This window comes from Gymnogyps californianus, chromosome Z (genome assembly GCF_018139145.2).
Source record: "Gymnogyps californianus isolate 813 chromosome Z, ASM1813914v2, whole genome shotgun sequence".
NCBI classification, from domain to species: Eukaryota; Metazoa; Chordata; class Aves; order Accipitriformes; family Cathartidae; genus Gymnogyps; species Gymnogyps californianus.
This window is the reverse complement of record NC_059500.1, coordinates 68,330,970-68,349,481: the sequence shown is the minus strand read 5'-3', so window position 1 is coordinate 68,349,481 and position 18,512 is coordinate 68,330,970. Positions and strand designations below refer to the sequence as shown.

At 40.5% G+C, this 18,512-nt stretch overlaps 1 protein-coding gene across 1 annotated transcript; it reads right to left on the bottom strand.

The window, feature by feature from the left end:
* On the bottom strand, window positions 1–12,492 carry CZH5orf34 (chromosome Z C5orf34 homolog). Its single transcript, XM_050913134.1, is given in 13 exon segments — window positions 1–587; window positions 590–619; window positions 1,391–1,431; window positions 2,231–2,323; window positions 3,041–3,129; window positions 4,151–4,321; window positions 4,625–4,694; window positions 4,919–5,010; window positions 5,885–6,008; window positions 7,304–7,399; window positions 8,000–8,646; window positions 11,841–11,930; window positions 12,298–12,492. Coding segments are annotated over 13 exon segments (1,899 nt in total). The 3' UTR covers window positions 1–426.
* Between the last annotated feature and the right edge of the window lie 6,020 nt (window positions 12,493–18,512).

Genomic DNA, 18,512 nt, shown 5'->3' with positions numbered 1-18,512 from the left:
AAACTTTTTATTCAATATTGGACTACTTGGTGTAAGCTTCTGAATAAAAGCACATTTTTTACAGTTAAAACTGCTTATCCATATCCTAGTCACTTGAGCAGTTAAGTTGCTTGCACAGTCCTGTATAAAATTAAACAATTCAAACAAGACCTTCACACATTTAAAAGCAGCACTGTCAGGTCAGCCCTGATATATTTATACAGCTGTGTTCTCTTATTTCACCTATTCTTTTTGCCTATCCACAATATACAACTGTGGTATTATAATGGCAACTGATAGACTTTGCTGGTCTGCTGTGGTATTACAATGGCAACTTCTCACTCTGCCTTCAGCCTTCATTCCTCTTGCACCTCAAAGCCTCCTCAGACGTAGCTGGGACAGCTCCTATGAAGATACGGAACACAGGTCTTCACATGCTACGAGGCTTCACTTCCCAGAAGCTGCAAGCAGAGATTCAATATCCTGAATTACTTTAGAAGTTTTTTCCAAAGCCTCCAAGACGCACCCTTCGCTGATTTCTTCCAGCTCACTCCTGTTTTCTGTTTTTCTGACAGTAATACCAGATGGATTGGTTTTTGTGGCAGATGTCCTTCCAGAACATTGCTATTATCCAATAAAACTAGTGTTATTTTGTTAAGAAAAAATATCAAACTCTTCCTCCTAATGAGAAAAATACTTCTCCATATTTGTATTCATCATTCTGCATTGCAAAGTCTCCATTTCATAGCATGGTAATTACATAAAGCTAAAGAGTATATTACTTAAAATGTCTACAACATTTATAGAAAATGTCTTTACTAAAACTTCAATTTATCCCAAAGTTACTTTAAAAAGGAAACTATCTGATGTCACACTGCACAATTTAACAGCATGCACTTTTCACACTAATAAAACTGGACACAGGCTTAAAGACAATTATAGAGTGGCTTTAAGGACTGCACATAGCACACTTTTTTGAGCTGGCTGAACGCAATGGAACAACGCTGAGGTAGTTGATAAACAGAAAGGTGTTGTACTGCAACAACAAGCCCAAAGGCAACTGCATCATCCCTATTTCAAGAACAAATCAGCAGATGAGTGTTAGCAAAACTAATCCAATACCTATTAAAGGGCTTCCTTTTTTTGGTGATGTTTTTATCTTCGTTTTGTACTCTGCCACTGTTTTTGTTTCTGGTGCTGTGATGCAGAAGTTGGACAAGATAAATGATAAAACAAAAATGGTAAGAAAACAAAAAATGGCTTAAAAAGCTGATTTTAAGAAGTGGGTAAGACAGTAAAAGAAGGTGAGAACAGGATAGAGAGCCTTTGATGATCTAAAACACAGATTTGAATATGCAGATGAACAACAGAATATAAAAGTAAAAAATCTTTACAACTTTCAAAAGGATACAGTTAAATCTCTGTATTTTTTTGAGCTCAGCATCAGCACACCTGCCCAAGAAAATAAAGATTAAACGATTTAGTACCATAAAAGGTTCTCAAATGTATTTTCTACTTCACATTTTAATTTTTAGTAGTTTCCAGCAATACTGAAAATGAGATGAGCAAAATACAAGTTAAGAAAATGTTTTTTGTCTTTCATATCACTCGTCAATGGCTGCCATCTGTCAATCATTTGTTTCTCTAAAAATCAGGGCTCTGTTCTAAGAATAGTCTCTTCGCTGTACGTATGTATAAATATAATTTTCATTTAATCAGCTATTGAATCTGCTATAATTTGAATAACAAGTGCAAGTGTAATTGATTTCAATTAACACATTTTTAACACCCGAATATGTTTGTATATGATGTCAGCAGACCTTTGGTCAGTAGCATGTATTAAAAAGGACAAATATATTAGCAAGAGATACAAGTGTCATTTAGCAGTTCAAAGTACTATTTTGAACTGCTTGGTGTTCTGTTAAAAGACACCTGCCTTAGTCTACTTTCTCTTTTTCACCTTGCAAGATACTATCTCTGTAACATTAATCCTCCTTTGGTAAAGTCACTATAATTCTGATTTTTAAGTAAGGCAGGCAGAAGCGCAATGAAACAAGCTTCACCTAGAACTCAACTTACCTAACATTTTAAAGACTGAAAGAAAAATATGAAACCACACAAAATAAATGGACTTAAAATTTTCATTTTTGACCCTTAGGAAATGCAGTCTATACAATTCACAGTTTATAGTCTCTTTGAGTTTTATTTTCAATGTTATTTGTAGTGAATTATTTAGGATAAAGATGAATACCAATTTTCTTCAGTTACAGAGTGTGCAGTATATTCAGGAATCTCCTTCCTTTCATTCAAACTTCTGCACCATTCTATTGCTGTTCTGATGTACCTATGTTAACATGAAAATTCACAAAAAAGTAGTTATTTATATGAGAAATACACTCTATTAATTCAAGCAAAAAGTTGAAAGCATTAAGCAGTGCACCTGGATCTGAAAGAAAGCACCATGATTCAAAATCTCGCTTCTTCTCTAGGTTTCCTTGCCATTTTTTATTCTCACTTTTTGTCTACAATCTCCTTCATGTTTACATCTATGCAGTTACAGAAAATTATAACAAAGCTGTATGATTCGTAATGAATAGCGTACAAATGTTAATTTTTGTTTGTGAATATCTGCTTACTAAAATGCAGCACAGTAAGCTTCTGATGATTCCCATAATGAGGCTGTAATTAGAGCAAGCAGATTAGAGAAAGCAATCTGCAGGCAGAGGTCAGTATCTGTAATAAAGCAAAAATTGGATAAAGTGCTACCCAGTTCTATGTACCAGCTCTATATAGCACAAAGATTTTTTTTTTCCTTATCCACTGATGTAAGTACCAAGTTGCAGCTCTAGCTTTTTTTTCCTAAAAAGACATTACTGTAACAATTACAATGGAATGACAGCATGCAGTGGTCCTGAATCTTCGCCAGATGTAAGATGGAGCTTTTATCATTACGTGTTTGGTTCCCCCCCACTATATTTTCAGTAAATACCATTTCTTCATATAAAAGTATTTGTACAGAATTCTTTCATATTTAACTTCAAACTGTTTAAACTACTTATACCTTTCATAGATTCCAGGATGACTAATTTGTATTAGCTGCTGTACCCCATCAGGAGTAGTTAACTTACACCAGCCTACATCTTCATTCATCTTAGAAGAAAAAAAAAATTACAAGTATTAATTTTCTGCTGCAGTCTGAAGGAAAAAAAAGCAAGTACAATATGCCAATTTAAGAATTAAGTATCTATGAACATTCCACTTTAAACACTTGTGTTTTGCTAAGGATAGAGCTTGGTATAGTCTGCTATGACAAATGCGGGGGGTGGGAGGACGGAAAGAACACCTGGCAAGCCCCAACACTCATTTTGTGCTATTCAAGAATAAATTATTTTTAAAAGTGTGTAGAAGTGTTTGCAAACCTGTAGAATTTTCAGTTCTTCCTCCTTTTATCATGAGTGAGTACACAGATTTGAGCTAGCTCACATCAGGAAGCTATACTGTATCTTTTGACACACTGACTATCATATTTATACGGTTTGTAATAGAGATATCCTCAGACACTTCTAACATCTTTTTTGTGTCTTGTCACAGCAGGGTAATAAGCAAAGACACAGAAGCCAAAAGTCCAGCAGTCCACCCTGAATCCCACACTCACATAATTTTATCTGTAGTGCCATTTTGCAAAAATCAACATAATCTTTTTACTTCTATAATAAGTAGATTTAAAAATGTATATGGAATACCGTATGCGCAAGGTTACTTTTCTGAGTAATTTTTCACTAGCCATTTGCTAAATTATAGATAATGTGAAATAAAAAAACAAATACTCCCTCCTTTGATCAATGTGAGTGACTTCTTAAAAGGACAAAGTTTCATTTGCCTCTTCAGGCATCAGTTAAGCACTAAATATTTTTCCTCCTTGTTGCTGGTTAAAATACTGGCAATACATTAACTGTGGCGTTTGCGGATAGTTCCTATTTTCACTTAGACTACTATACAAGCCCAGGAGTAAGCCACAGCAGCAAACTGCTGTGAGTTATGAATCTCTCAAAAGACTTCAGTTTGTATATTATAGGCATCAAAACTTTTGTTTTGTTTCCTCATTCATTTCCTAGTAACACTTTTTCATGAAGACTTTTAAGAATAGTCATTCCTCTAACTCATGAGTTACCTGGATCTTACTACAGGAAGCGCTGAAATCCCAGACCATATTCAAGGTCATCCCATCCCAAAAAGCAGCATGGACTTTATGATCCGAGTACACGACGAATCTTCCTATGCTGGGAATAACCTTTTCATACAGCAAAACTGGCAACATTTCTCGTCCATCTGTCTCAGGTACCTAGAACCAAACAAATACATTAAAACTTGAGGAAAGGTTACTTACATCATTACAGCTGTTTGTATCTCTCCCAGATTTTCAATTCACTTGTTTTTCCAGACAACAACTAGCGCTCTATCATGCAATTGCTTTCTGCTTCACAAATGTACCTTTACACTGCATGCTTTTGGTTCCCAAATATATATACCTTCTGATCTTTGAGCATACACTCATCATTCTTCCCTCTAGGTTAGCTCCCATTCCCTATAGCCTGTATAATCATCCTTCTAACACTGAAAGATTTATAAATCTTCAGCTACATACCATTTTCCAGCAGCAGAGATAATAGTTATGAGTTAATGATAGTTTAGTCTTGTAGCAGTACTGAAGTATTCTGAGGAGAAAAAAACCAAAATAAATATTAAGCATTTCATACTTACTATGCCTTCTAAACAGTCACGACCTTTGTTCTGTATGTTTATAGATGTCCTCAGTGCTAATATAATTTCCTTTAATTTTTATACTTAATACTATAGTAAGTATTATGTGTAATTTTAACTACTGTCCTTTCAAAGTCAGAGGAATTAATGTAACAAAGATTAAGTAGAAGAAACTTACTTGGTTGCCTGAGTAATAATGGAGGATATAGAGTACGGATTTCCTGGTACATCTGGAGGTAGGCTGTTTACTGAATACATCTTTTCTTCTCTCTGCAGTAAAGAGCAGAAAGGAGCTGAGTTAGTTACAGGTACTGTAGCATGAAAACAGCATTAAGAGCTTGCAAGATATGAAATTTCTGACATCCCAGAAAGCAACTATAATCACATTTAAATTTGTCGCAGAACACGTGTAAATATCTCCTTGAAAAAGTAAAAAAATGCAGTTGTATCCTTTACGCCTACTTCTGTGAGAAGAAACATTCACAGTTTCCATACACTCAGCATGGAGCAAGAAGTTCTCTTATCAGACAGTAGACTGTAGTTCATTATTGAAAAACTACATTTGACTACAAATTAAAGACTAGGTTCAAAGGGTACAAAGTTGACTCTTAATTCTGCTTTAAAAATACAAAGCACTGCATAAGCACTTGCGAGGATCTCTACTCTGGGGAAACTTAACAATAGACAAGACACAGAGATGCAAAACCACTTCTCCAGCACTAAACAGCTGGTCCGTGGCAAAGCCAGAACAGAACCTGCATCTTCTAGGTTCTGCCTCCATATAGTAAAAAAGAAAACACTTCCAAGTACATAAAGATTAAACTCTAATCAATATACTAAAGACTAAACTTCTCTTCTAAATTAGTGAGAAACGGTTATTGTAGACTCTTACTGCAGTACATACTTAAGCTTGTGAAATAAATGTTACAATAATAATATTTTTCTTACTGTGTCTATAATTTAGAAAAATACATTCTGAAACAGAAGGAATAATCTCATTTTTTCATGATTGATTGCTTGATTCAGTCATTATAGTAATTACCAATGTAGGGACTTCACTATAGACTGCATAGCCAAATGTCTTAAAACTAAGCAAACCACTAACTTGAAGGAATTTGGAACATATTTTAAGATAGTTTTATACCTTTTTTGTTCCTTTTTTGATTGCATAATGTACAAAATAGTTTCCCAAAAATGCTCCCTCTGACTTGAAAAATGAGTCATCACCAGGATAAATTTCTGTGATGTTTGTCCTACCATGGATAAATCTAAGAGAAAAAACAAGATTTTTAAGAAGTATTTAAAATGCTGTGTCACTAGACAAGCAAAACAGGTTAGTACACTTGAATAAAGCACTAAGCAGAAACACATTTTAAACACAACTCTCACATGAAAAACTTTCTACTGTTTCACAAACAGCAGAGTGTACCAATTATTTCTTTTAACCCAAAAGATTAGCATTACCAGGCTCCTTGTTTGCATGTGTGCATGGGAGGTGGGAGTTAAACAAGCTAAGGAAAGCTTTTTTGTGTTGAGGTAAACATCTCACAAGACCTACTCATTCCACCGACCACCAAATATAGTGATTCTAAAGAGAAAAATCCAATTTTCTTAGTGGACCAGCCCTACCTAGAAGACACAGAGAACTGCCAGACCGAACAATTCCTGAACAACCTGAAGGTCTTCACTTCCACTGCAGCTGTGTGTTTTTCACTAAGATTAATGGTCTTTTACTTGTGATCACACAGTAGCTTGGAGCCTAAAACCCATTTAATGATCCAGTTCTGCAACTCTGTGGTTAGATGCCTGGACTTTGGCAATGGGACTTCTAAGACTAAGTATGGCTACTCACCATACTTCCAAAGAAATGAGGTATAGTACTGAAGAGCTGCTAAACATTTTGTTCAGATGAGATGAAAATTTAGGAACTACACTGAGAAGAATGAAGAACACTGGGCAGAAAGATTAAAGCTTTAAAGACAGATTATGCTTTTATCAAGGACTTTTAGATGGTGACATCAACTGTAGCATTTTCAAAGTTTGTATAACAGATTTGAAAGGACAATTTTTAAAAGAGTTTTGGGGGTTTTTTTAAACCATATGGACAAGGTGATTTGCCAGGAAAATCCACAGTTTAGCTGCCTGCAACATGCAAATTATGTAGGTGACCAAGACAAACATTTCTAAAGTGTGAAATCTTGAGCATCAAAAGGAGCAATGTAATTTGCAAAGAAACCAAGCCCCGTAATTGTCAGTGAAGTCTGTGGGAGCTCCAGCTGTCCAGTAAACCTTTAAGAAATCAGATAATCAGATCAATTCTTTAAAAGCCTTAAACATGATTTCAGATTGATTGTTTCAGACATACCCACTTTCAGACCTGGAAATATACTGTACTATAAAATCTGAAGTCCAATGAACAAACAGCAGAAACGAACAGACTCTTACATGAAAACTGTGTACGATGTCTCAAAGAGTGACAAAGGGACAAAGTCATCTCATCTTAAAGCTTAATTACCATACCAATGAAGTCTTCCAAAGATGAAATGCATGATCTCCTACTTACCTATAAAAAACACCTTGGCACCATACAATTTGAATTAGCTGAGGGCATGAATACTTTTCAGTATCTTGATTCTGAAAGAAGTCACAGAAAGTCCACCTGTATAAAACACAGTAAAAGATTCAGTAAGTCCAAAGGTCGGGGGCGGGGGGGTGTGTGGTTTTGTGTGCTGGTCATCATTTCTGTACCAAGAACAGATGCATGCACAACTATTCAAAGGAAAAGAGACCACATTTTTCAGTCTTCTGATTCCTTAGTTACCCACATTAGTTACTAAATCGGTTTTCTCAAACCTGCAAAGGTTGTTTTGATTATTTTTAGTGGTGCTGACAGAGAACGTATGCCACTGGCCCACCTCAGATTATATTCTCAAAAATGAAAAAACCCCAAACCAACCCAAAACCTGTGTTCTTTTTTCAGTATTCTCTTTTTCATTTACATATTTATACAGCATGTCAGAAAATAAAATTTATTTTTCTCTGGACTAATTACTATATATTCATTACAGTAGGATACAGAACGTTGGCTTCACAAATTTCATGTTTCAAAAAGTTCCTAAAAAAAAAAAAAAGGAGAATACAATAGTAATTTTTTAACGTTTTATAGCTAGAATTCAGTTATTTTGCTAGAGGTTGAAGTTCCAAATTGCAAAACTGTAAAACATATGTTAACAACTATGAAGTAAACAGCTTAAATTACCTGTGTAAATGTGGGGCTCTGCAGCTGAGTGGCAAAGCTGTAGGTAAATGAGAAACCGTTTCATGTGTTTCGTGGTCTATTAAAACATCAGCTTCTATAGATGTATGGTTGTTTTTCGCACTTGTCTTCATTACATTCTTAACAGTACGTAAGTTATAGCACATCAGTGCCAACGACAAAGGGTATTTCCATTCTTCAGGGTAGGAGGAAACAGACCAACACTGTGTAACCCATGTGTATTCAGAAGAACAATTTGTGCAGAACAAAGGGACTCCATCTCTGTCTTTCTGGTCCTTTGGTTTAGCTGGTTCTCTGTATTTACCTTCAGCACAACCATGTTCATTCTTCTTATTCTCTATTCTCGTTTGTTGTGATGACATTTCTGCAACAGAATTTTTACTTGATTTTCCATACTGATCTCCGGTTTGATAGTTGCTGTTCTTTTGAGAGGAGCATAAGGATGCTGTAGATGACTGGCTGACTTTGCATAAGAACTCCACTGTAAATTCTTGCTGCAATTCTGAGAGGTAAAGGTGAGCATAACCATCTACTGATGAGATCTTCACACTGCCATTGTCTATACATCTTGTCAGATCAGCCGTAGCAGGGTCAGGCCATCTAATTTCTATGATATCACTGAAGAGAATCTAATACAAGAAAAAGCATTGGAATGCACGGCAAGGTAAGAATGACCTGCTTCCCAGAAATTACAATGGAGGATTTACACTTAAATGAATTCAGTCCTTCTGCAAGGTGATGTATGACAAGAAACTTTACTCTGTATTTATTTGCATACATGAACTCAAGAGGAAGCAAAATATCTAACCTTCATATCTGCTTCCTCCTGCTCTAACAGGGTTCTATCTAGCAATAATGTTTTTATTTAATATGCATTCATAAACGAGTAAGGCACATGGCCAAATGACCAGGCACAACTGCCCACAGACAGTAGATATTTCTGTTTCCAACTGCTTCTTAAGAAACACTGAAGAGAAAGCCTAAATTCTCTTGATCATATCTGTTATCAGTAGACTTCATGGAAAGCCCACATTAAAATTGTGTACATTAAAACCCCATGTGATCTGAAATCTTCTCTTTATTTATAAAATTAAAATAAGCCTGTAAAATGGCATGTAACATGTATTTATGTGTTCTTACCAAAACAGAAATTTATTGAAAATGTTTCGCAGCTAGGTGGGTAATCTTAATTCTGCAGCACCGCAAATTAAGTTACAGAGCTATTGCTAGGATGTGGATAAAACATATTTCTGAAGAAGAATTTAAAATATAATGAAGATTTTAGACTTCAACAATACAACATTTGGAAAGTCTCAAAAGAATAGCCTCATCTTACTACCACGACATTCAAGTACAGACTGCTACTTCAATCAGCACTTTTGTTCAAAACAAACAAAAAACATTTTACAGCATATGCCCTTGTGCTACCCCTTCTACAAAAATGAAGCAGATGATTCTCAACAAATTACTCCAAACAAGCACTGCATTTACCTCAAACCCCAGATTAAAGCTTTGCCCAAAGAGAAGATATAGTTTAGAAAATGCACTAACCACTTTCTAAAACTAGAAACATTCTGTCAAGATAGAGAATGCCTTTCTAGCCATCTGCAGAAGTTCTGCCCTAAAATGAGGTATTTTCCTTTGTACTGTCCTTATACCTGATCACGACACAGACTAATATCCTTAGTCTGCTTTCAATTGAAGACTCCAGGTAAAGCACTGGATCCCAAATAAACACAGAAATACAAACCCTCTCAAATAAGGTGTGAAAAAAACTTAGCAAATGAGTATTCACACTCCTCATAATTTGTTTTATCTCAGTTTAATCAGATTTGTCTCATGTGACTGACCGTTAATCAGATATGTTTCCGCCCTGATCATACTTTGGCCCAGCACTAGAGAAGTCTGGAGTTCAATAAAAATTAAACATGGCAGCACTAGTGTCTTAGTAAGGTGGGAAAGTCTGCTGAAGGTATTTGGGGCACTAAAGATGAAAATTTACCGTAAAGAATTGCAAAAGGACCCTAAAAAAAAAAAAAAAATCAAGTGATCAGACAATAAGGCTGCAGATAAAAATTCAGTGGAGATAAACGTAACGTGCCAGAAACGGGGAAAAGCAATCCTAACTTTACATATACAAGGATGGGCTCTAAGCTGACTACCACCACGCAGGAATATGATCTTGGTGTTATGATTGACAGTCCCATGAAAACATACTCTGTGTGAACTGCTGTGTTCACCAGCAGTTTAAGCAGTGTATCAAATGTTTGAAAATTCTAGGAAAGGAACAAGAACAAACAGAAGATATAACCATACCACTGAATATATTCATGGTTAACCCGCATTTTGAATACTATTTGCAGTTCTGAACAGGCCACACCACTGACAAGATCCCCCTCGTCAAGCTGTCTAGAGATGTGGATGGTTAGTGCGGCCAAAGCAGAGCCTAAGCAAACCGTAGTACTAGGTTGTTTTGAATTCAAGTATAAGGAAAGTAATACAGTGTAACTGTAGCAGTGTTTTTGTACCCAGTGGCCCAATAAAAGCATTGTCACTGCTAGCAACAGGCCACAGGCCTTATGTTAACTGTGCACTGCCCCAGGCTGGCCTGTTAGGCTCATTACCAACTTGTTATGAGAGCACGCTGAGCAAACTGGAGCTTGATAACTGTTATCTCGTTATAATGGACTGCTGAAGTGTGGGAAATAGCAAAGGCCTTGAAAATATGGGCACTGGTTGAAAATAAAGGCCACAGAACAATAAACTGATAGTAAATTACTGAAGAAGTACAATCCCAAGAGCTACAAAAGACTGCTTTTGCTTTAAGAAAAGCAGCAGCTGATAAACAGAGGCGGGGGGTGGGGAGGGAAGAGAGAATAAAAAAGCCAAGCAACAGGATAAGGCACTTGCTGTGGCCTGGGAAAGTTATCCCTCAGCATCCTGAAGCAGGTAGCCACAGTGGAAGCTGCAAGTTAGAAACTGTCTAGAAACCCAGCCATCTTCCAGAAGCACAAGACCCTGGGGGAGGGTGGAGGTTTCCCACTAGCGCTAATGACAGAGCATCAGCTCTGTGCTGCAGTACCTTGCAGTGAATGTACGGTATGACTGTTAAGGACTGACTGCTGTGTTTTCAGCAACTAAACATTAGCATGAAGTGTGTTACTAATGAAGTGTCAGTCTAAAAGTTTTAAAATTTCCCTGATGTATCAGTCATCTTAAGACCCCCACCACAGTGCGCACACGCTTGCATGCATTCAGTGGGAAGACCAGAGGGATGCTGATGAGGAGTAAAACTCCTAGAAACAGCAAATGGGGTCTCTGGATGGACCTTCAGCCTGACCTGGAGTAGCCATTCCCCCAGAGTGACACTCCGCCCCAGTGCTCTCGCAGGCCCCCATAACGGACTCATAGAGGTACTTCAATGAGGACGCAATGGGACTTTGAACTTGACAGCCTCTTGGAAAACACTGTCCGATTTCACCGAGTCTTCCCTGAAAGGTGTCAAGTGCCGAAAAGTGACAAGATATAAAACAGCTCGTTCTATCATATGTACAATACCCTAGCTTTTAGTCCTACTAAGAGTAAACAAGCTCTTTAGTATTCGGCTACAAAGGATATGCATAAATAGAGGACTAAGTAACAGTTAAAACCGTCATTTAAAATGGCAGTATTCTAATCAAGCTGACAACTGCATTAGCCAAACTGTACTCTGTAGATCTTCAAGGCCTGTACTCATACACACGCATGTAAAGTTCTGTGAGTTCACTTTGTCAGACTACTAGGGAAGTTTATTTTACAAAAGCATTGCACGTGCAACTCTCACCTTTTTTCTTTCTGGAGGTATAACACGTGAAGGTAAGTACAGGCGAGAAGAAAACTTGTTCCGGAAATCTAGAGCTCGCAGAAGTTGTTCCTATTGAGGCGTGAAGAAAAACAAAACACCACCACAGCCCTGTTACATCACCGGTTTTTCTATGCAGCGGTAAGGCTTTAAGCTGATTTCATCCTTTTCTTTTCTGGAGCAGAGGCTAAGAAACCCCCTCCATCTTACACAGAGGAACAACAATTTCGTTTTTGCTGTGGAGCGGCGGGAGCAGGCCTCCCACGCGCCGCCGGCCGTTACACGCCTGACAGGAACGCGGCGGCGAGCGGCGCCACTCCGCGCGCGTCAGCCCCGGCAGCCCGCCCCAGGGCCGCCTCCTAGAACCCGCACCGTAACAGCGGGCACACCCCACCTCGCCCGTCCCCACAGGGCCTGACAACGCACACCCGCCACGTACCCTGTGGGCACTGACGACGAAGGCGACCCGCTGGCGGGTGGTCTCCGCCGGCTGGAGGGGGTGGGCAGCGGCAGGGAGCGCCGCTTCGTACAGGTACTCGCAGCCGCAAGGAGACAGAAGCAAGCGGGACCCCCCCGCGTAGTGCACCTCCACCGAGTCGTCCCCGTACAGCACCATCAGGCTTTCCGCCTCCATCTCCCCGGGAGGCCGAGGCGGGACAGTGAGGAACCGACAGGACGGACCCACGCTCGGGGCGAAGCAGCCCAAGGCCCGCGCGGCCACCGCCTCCGCGAGGCGGGAAGCCTCGGGTGGGGCGGGGCAGGGCAGGGGGCCGAGCTCCCTCCCTCCCCTCGTTGCCGGTCGCGCATACTTATGTTTGGTGAATTGCCCTTATCTTCCTGCTAGCAGGGAACAGGTCGAAAACGTGGCCTGATTTATATACACATTTGTAAAACAAGCTAGACGGAAATACCATACTGTGTCTTTTTACTTCAACTTTTTTTTAAGTTTTTATCTGCTGGAAGCAGAGGTGTCTTTTTTCTGGCTCCAGAAATGAAAATTACCAGTACAAAGGCCTAGATTATAGGAAAAAAAACATTTCCCTGTAACGATGCTTCTTTCAGATACACCTCATTCAGCAAGTGCCCTGATGCAGAGCACGGCTGCTGGGAGAACCACTGCAGCAGCATCGGCACGCTCCTCGTGCCACCCACGCAGCATGGCAGCGGCTGTGCAAGACGGCGTTCATTCCTTGCCTCCCCACGCGAGCACCTCTGGAAAATGGGGAGCAGGCTTAGGGGGCAGAACCGGGAAGGCAGACTGCCGATCTACAACATATCCCAAAGGCAGATTACAGATCAATAATTCTCTTGTGACTGCTGCTTTACATTAATGCCTTCATAGGGCAGGGAAATCTAACAGATACCTGTGTACTTAGAACTGGGTCACAGAAGCCCTAGCTGAATAGACTGAAAGATTAATTTCCCAAAGGCCAATTTAAAAATTACACCTGGTTGCCTTTTTGGAAGATACAGACACTCCCCTGCCCCCAATATTTACAGTTTAATCAAAGCTGTTTTAAGTGGATTAGCAGTTCACAGTTAAGTGACCATTTATTATCAATTCCTGCTTAAAGCACCAAGCAAATGTAATTCAAGATCCTTTGCTATACAGGCCACACTAGATCATACGGTCTCCTCTAACTCTAGCAATCGTTCCTTACCTATGGAGGTACAGGTTTCTCAAATCAGAATGCAATCACGGAGGAAGTGCATTCAGTACAACTTTCCATTGTCTACAACTACTTTCTCAGCAAGTAGAGAGTAGATGAACATCCAGTCAAGTGGCTGCGGACACAGCCATGCGTCAAAATAAATCTGGTTCTGTTTGCAATACCCTTTTTAATGGATATTATTCTGCATAGTACTTGCGTGAACCAACTTTCAAAGTATCTATTTGGATAAAGAATCCTTTATTACTTTTTGTTATTTATGGACAATGCATTGTGTTTTGCTGGCAACTTCACTGCTATGGTTGGAACCGTCAGTGTAGGAACTGTGGAAGTAGGTCACGTAGGCTGAAGTAGAGGTGGCAAATCAGCAATTCACAGACTGCAAACAGTGCACTGTCTCCCCTGACTTTTGGCCGGAATGTCATTTTCTGTTCCTGTATCAACTACTAGAATCCACAGGCATAAACTGGACGATGAGAACTATAATTCAGTCAGAGAGAAGTTGCAAACTTGAGCTATCAATAATTGAATGAGTTCTGTGCAGTAGGAAGGAAAGGCAGAACGCGGTATGGAAGTACCAGCCCAGAGAGAAATAAAAATGACTATTACAAACCAGACTGAGTGTCACTAATACTCAGTGCCATAACAGATTATTCTAGTTAAAAAAAATAAAATCCCAGCTATGCATTATTTGTGATACCTGACGTAGCTGAGCCAGTCTTGCTTCTTTCTGTAGTGCTACTTAAAACCAACACTCAAAAACCCAGTGACTATCCCTTTTCCTAAAGAAAAAAAAAGTAGGCCAGCAGCAAGAAGTTCTTAACAGATTTGAAAGGAAACTGAAAGTTGACTTAATTTCTGAATATGTAATTCTCACTCAAACGCAAAGAACATGCAAAGCAGCACCTCTTGCAGCCTAGTGTGAAATTACTTTACGTGAAGTGTGACTTTCAAATACTAAACATTTTCCTTAAATCACAATTGATTTGTCAAAAGTGGCAATTATTGTGCATACTGTTTCTGATGTGTGAAGCTTGGTCATGTGCTCAAGTTCAAATGCAAAGTATGTTTCTTTTCAGAACCAGTGCTAAATAAGTTTACTTCACTTCTCCCCCAAAGTTTGCTTTCCACGTTTCTGTGCCTTCACTGGCTTACCATTATGCCACAAATAAAATAGATCTTTTTAAAGGGTTGTTTATCTGCAAGGTACTGTTCAGAAACTTGTAGATGAAAAACACTTTCACACAGTGCACTTTTGTTGATTTTTTTGATAATTCTGACATATGTCATTCACAGAGGCGAAGGGTGGAATGTGTTGGGTTTGTGTAGCGGGTGAGTGGCTACAGGGGCAGCTCCTGTGAGAAGCTGCTAGAAGCTTCCCCAGCACCAAACTCGGACCTGCCTCTGGCCAAGGCTGCACCCATCAGCGACGGTGGTAGTGCCTCTGTGATAGCATATTTAAGAAGGGGAAAGGGCTGCTGAGAAAAAGGGTGGAGGAAGAAGAAGAGCAGCTACAGTGAAGAGTGGGATGTGAGAGTAACAACCATGCAGACACTGTGGTCAGTGAAGAAGGAGAGGGAGGAGGTGTGCCGGCGCAGAGATTCCCCTGCAGCCCGTGGTGAGAGGGCAGGCTGTCCCCCTGCAGCCCATGGAGGTTAACGGCGGAGCAGAGATTCCCCTGCAGCCCCTGGAGGACCCCACGCCGGAGCAGGTGGCTGGGCCCGGAGAAGGCCATGGCTCCGTGGGAAAGCCCATGCTGGAGCAGTTCATGGAGGACTGCCGCCTGTGGAAAGGACTCGCCTTAGAGAAGCTCGTGGAGGGCTGACCCCCGTGAGAGGGACCCCACACTGGAGCAGGGGAAGAGTGTGAGGAGTCCTCCCCCTGAGGAGGAAGGAGCGGCAGAGACAACGTGTGATGAATTGACCCAAACCCCCATTCCCATCCCCCTGTGCTGCCTGGGGGGGAGGAGGTAGAGGCATCGGGAGCCAAGCTGAGCCCGTGAAGAAGGGAGCTTCTGATTTGATTAGTAACAAATTAAATTGATCTATTTTTCCCCAGATCGAGTCTGTTTTGTCTGTCATCATAATTGGTGAGTGATCCCTCCTTGTCCTCCTCTGGACCCATGAGCCTTTTGTTGTATTTTCTCTTCCCCATCCCGCCGGGGGGTAGGAGTGAGCGAGCGGCTGCATGCTGCCAGCTGGGCTTAAACCACATTTGTAAATGCTAAAATTCAGGTGAAATAATCTTTAAACCTCTCAAGACTCATCTCTATCGTAAGCAGAACTATTGGCAGTTAAAAGCAAGCAGATAAGCAGCAAATGGCAATTATGACAGCGCGAAACCTGCTGCTTTCTTTTGCTGTCTCACCTCTCATTCCACCATCACTAATTTGTATTAGACTACTTTGAGATTTAACGCAAGTAGGAAAGACTGTAAGGCAAAGATTATCCTGTCTTCCCTACTCAGTAGCGCAGAGTTAAAACCAGTTTTTCCTTACTGCAGAACAGGCTTAAAGCTTGTGGCGGGTTGACCCTGGCTAGATGCCAGGTGCCCACCAGAGCCACTCTATCACTCCCCCTCCTCAGCTGGACAGGGTAGAAAATAAAATGAAAGGCTCATGGGTTGAGACAAGGACAGGGAGATCACTCACCAATTACCATCACGGGCAAAACAGACTCGACTTGGGGAAAAATTAGTTTAATTTATTGCTAGTCAAATTAGAGCAGGATAATGAGAAATAAAACCAAATCTTAAAACACCTTCTCCCCACCCCTCCCTTCTTCCCAGGCTTAACTTCACTCCTTATTTTTGCTACCTCCTCCCCCTGAGCGGCACAGGGGGATGGGAATGGGGGTTTGGGTCAGTTCATCACACGTTGTTTCTGCCGCTCCTTCCTCCTCAGGGGGAGGACTCCTCACACTCTTCCCCTGCTCCAGCGTGGGGTCCCTCCCATGGGAGACAGTCCTCCAGAAACTTCTCCAACGTGAGTCCTTCCCACGGGCTACAGTTCTTCACGAACTGATCCAGCGTGGGTCCCTTCCATGGGGTGCAGTCCTTCAGGAACAGACTGCTCCAGCGTGGGTCCCCCGCGGGGTCACAAGTCCTGCCAGCAAACCTGCTTCAGTGTGGGCTCTTCTCTCCACGGGACCACGGGTCCGTAGGTCCTGCCAGGAGCCTGCTCCAGTGCAGGCTTCCCACGGGGTCACAGCGTCCTTCGGGCATCCACCTGCTCCGGCGTGGGGTCCTCCATGGGCTGCAGGGGGACAGCCTGCCTCACCATGGTCTTCACCACGGGCTGCAGGGGGATCTCTGCTCCTGCGCCTGGAGCACCTCCTCCCCCTCCTTCTTCACTGACCTTGGTGTTTGCAGAGTTGTTTCTCTCACATCTTCTCACTTGCTCTCTCTGGCTGCAACTGCTACTCCCCTGTAACTTCTTTTTCCTTTCTTAAATATGTTATCACAGAGGCGCTACCACTGTTACTGATGGGCTCGGCCTTGGGCAGCGGCGGGTCCATCCTGGAACCCGCTGCCCTTAACTTTATCGGACATAGGGGAAGCTTCTAGCAGCTTCTCACAGAAGCCACCCCTGTAGCCCCCCTGCTACCAAAACCTTGCCACGCAAACCCAATACATTCCACCCCTTGCCTTTGTGAATCACATATTTAAGAATTATCATTAAAATCCACATTCATCACACAGTCTTCACAAACATCAACAAAAAAGAATTCCCCACACCAAAATCAAAATAACATCGTCACAACACTGAACGAAAGTGGACAATTTACGCACAATCCACCCCTCGTCCCTTCACCACAATTACAATCAAAATTCCCCACAATCATTCCGCTCTCTAACATTATTCAGTCCATGTTTTGCCCGTTACCTCTCCCAATTACTATCCTTATCTCGAATTCCTCGTGCCCCACAAAGCTTCATATGTACAGAGAACACAAACTTCTCTACTTGGAACACAAGTCTCACTTCCTGTTTTTTCAGTATTTCTGGCGGAGGACAAAGCTTATTTTGCTAACCTTGATCTGAATTGCTTCATAGATACAATTCCTAGTTCCCACCATTTTTGTACAGGATGACTTGGCATATTTCTTATCTACATGTAAGACATATTGTCTCCACAAGCTGATAGAGTATACACGTGAGTCTGACAGCTACTTCACAGAAAAGACGACACACTACAAAAGATGCAAAACTAAAACATGTAGACCAGAGTCCCTTGAAGACACTATTACTTTACTATAATGCATATATGAATGCTTGTTCCTTGGGACTTTAAGTTTTGAGTAATTATGTTTTCCACGAGACATTCTGCTTGTAAAGTCAGCAGGAAGTCTGACCTGTATTTGGATTAAAAGTTTTGTATGAAACATATGCTCAACGTTACAGAACGTGTGTGAAAGTAATCTAATTTAATTTTCACTTTTCTAGTTTCTGGATTTTAGTCTAGAGGCTTTGAAATGCTAATACAGTTCTTATACCATATTGCCCTTTGATAAATTTTATTTTTCCAATGAGTATGAAAAGATAATACTCTCTGCAATGGTGTACTTCAAAGAAAAAAAAAAGGGGGAGTGTTAGGTGAAGGGGAGATAGAAGGACCAAAAAAAAATTATTTTTTTTAAAGCAAAAAGACAAGGTAGTGAAATTATACCAAAGGAAACAAAGCTAGTTAAATTTTATTTTCCAAAACTCCAACCTAAATAAGTATGTTAAATAAACATCCAGAAAACAGTCAGTGCTCACTCTTATTAGCAGATGCACAAGTTATTTAACCAAACAAATAACAGTGAAATATTAACAGAATTATTTACATGCGTATTTACAACATGTGTTCTTTATAGTAGCTAACTTTTGGGAAATATTTCCATTTGTTTTTGGTAAGGGGTTCTACTCAGTGTAACCAGCAACAGGTAACAGGAAACCATACAACTGAGTTTGGCCAACAACAATGGAGTATCCTAGGTAAACT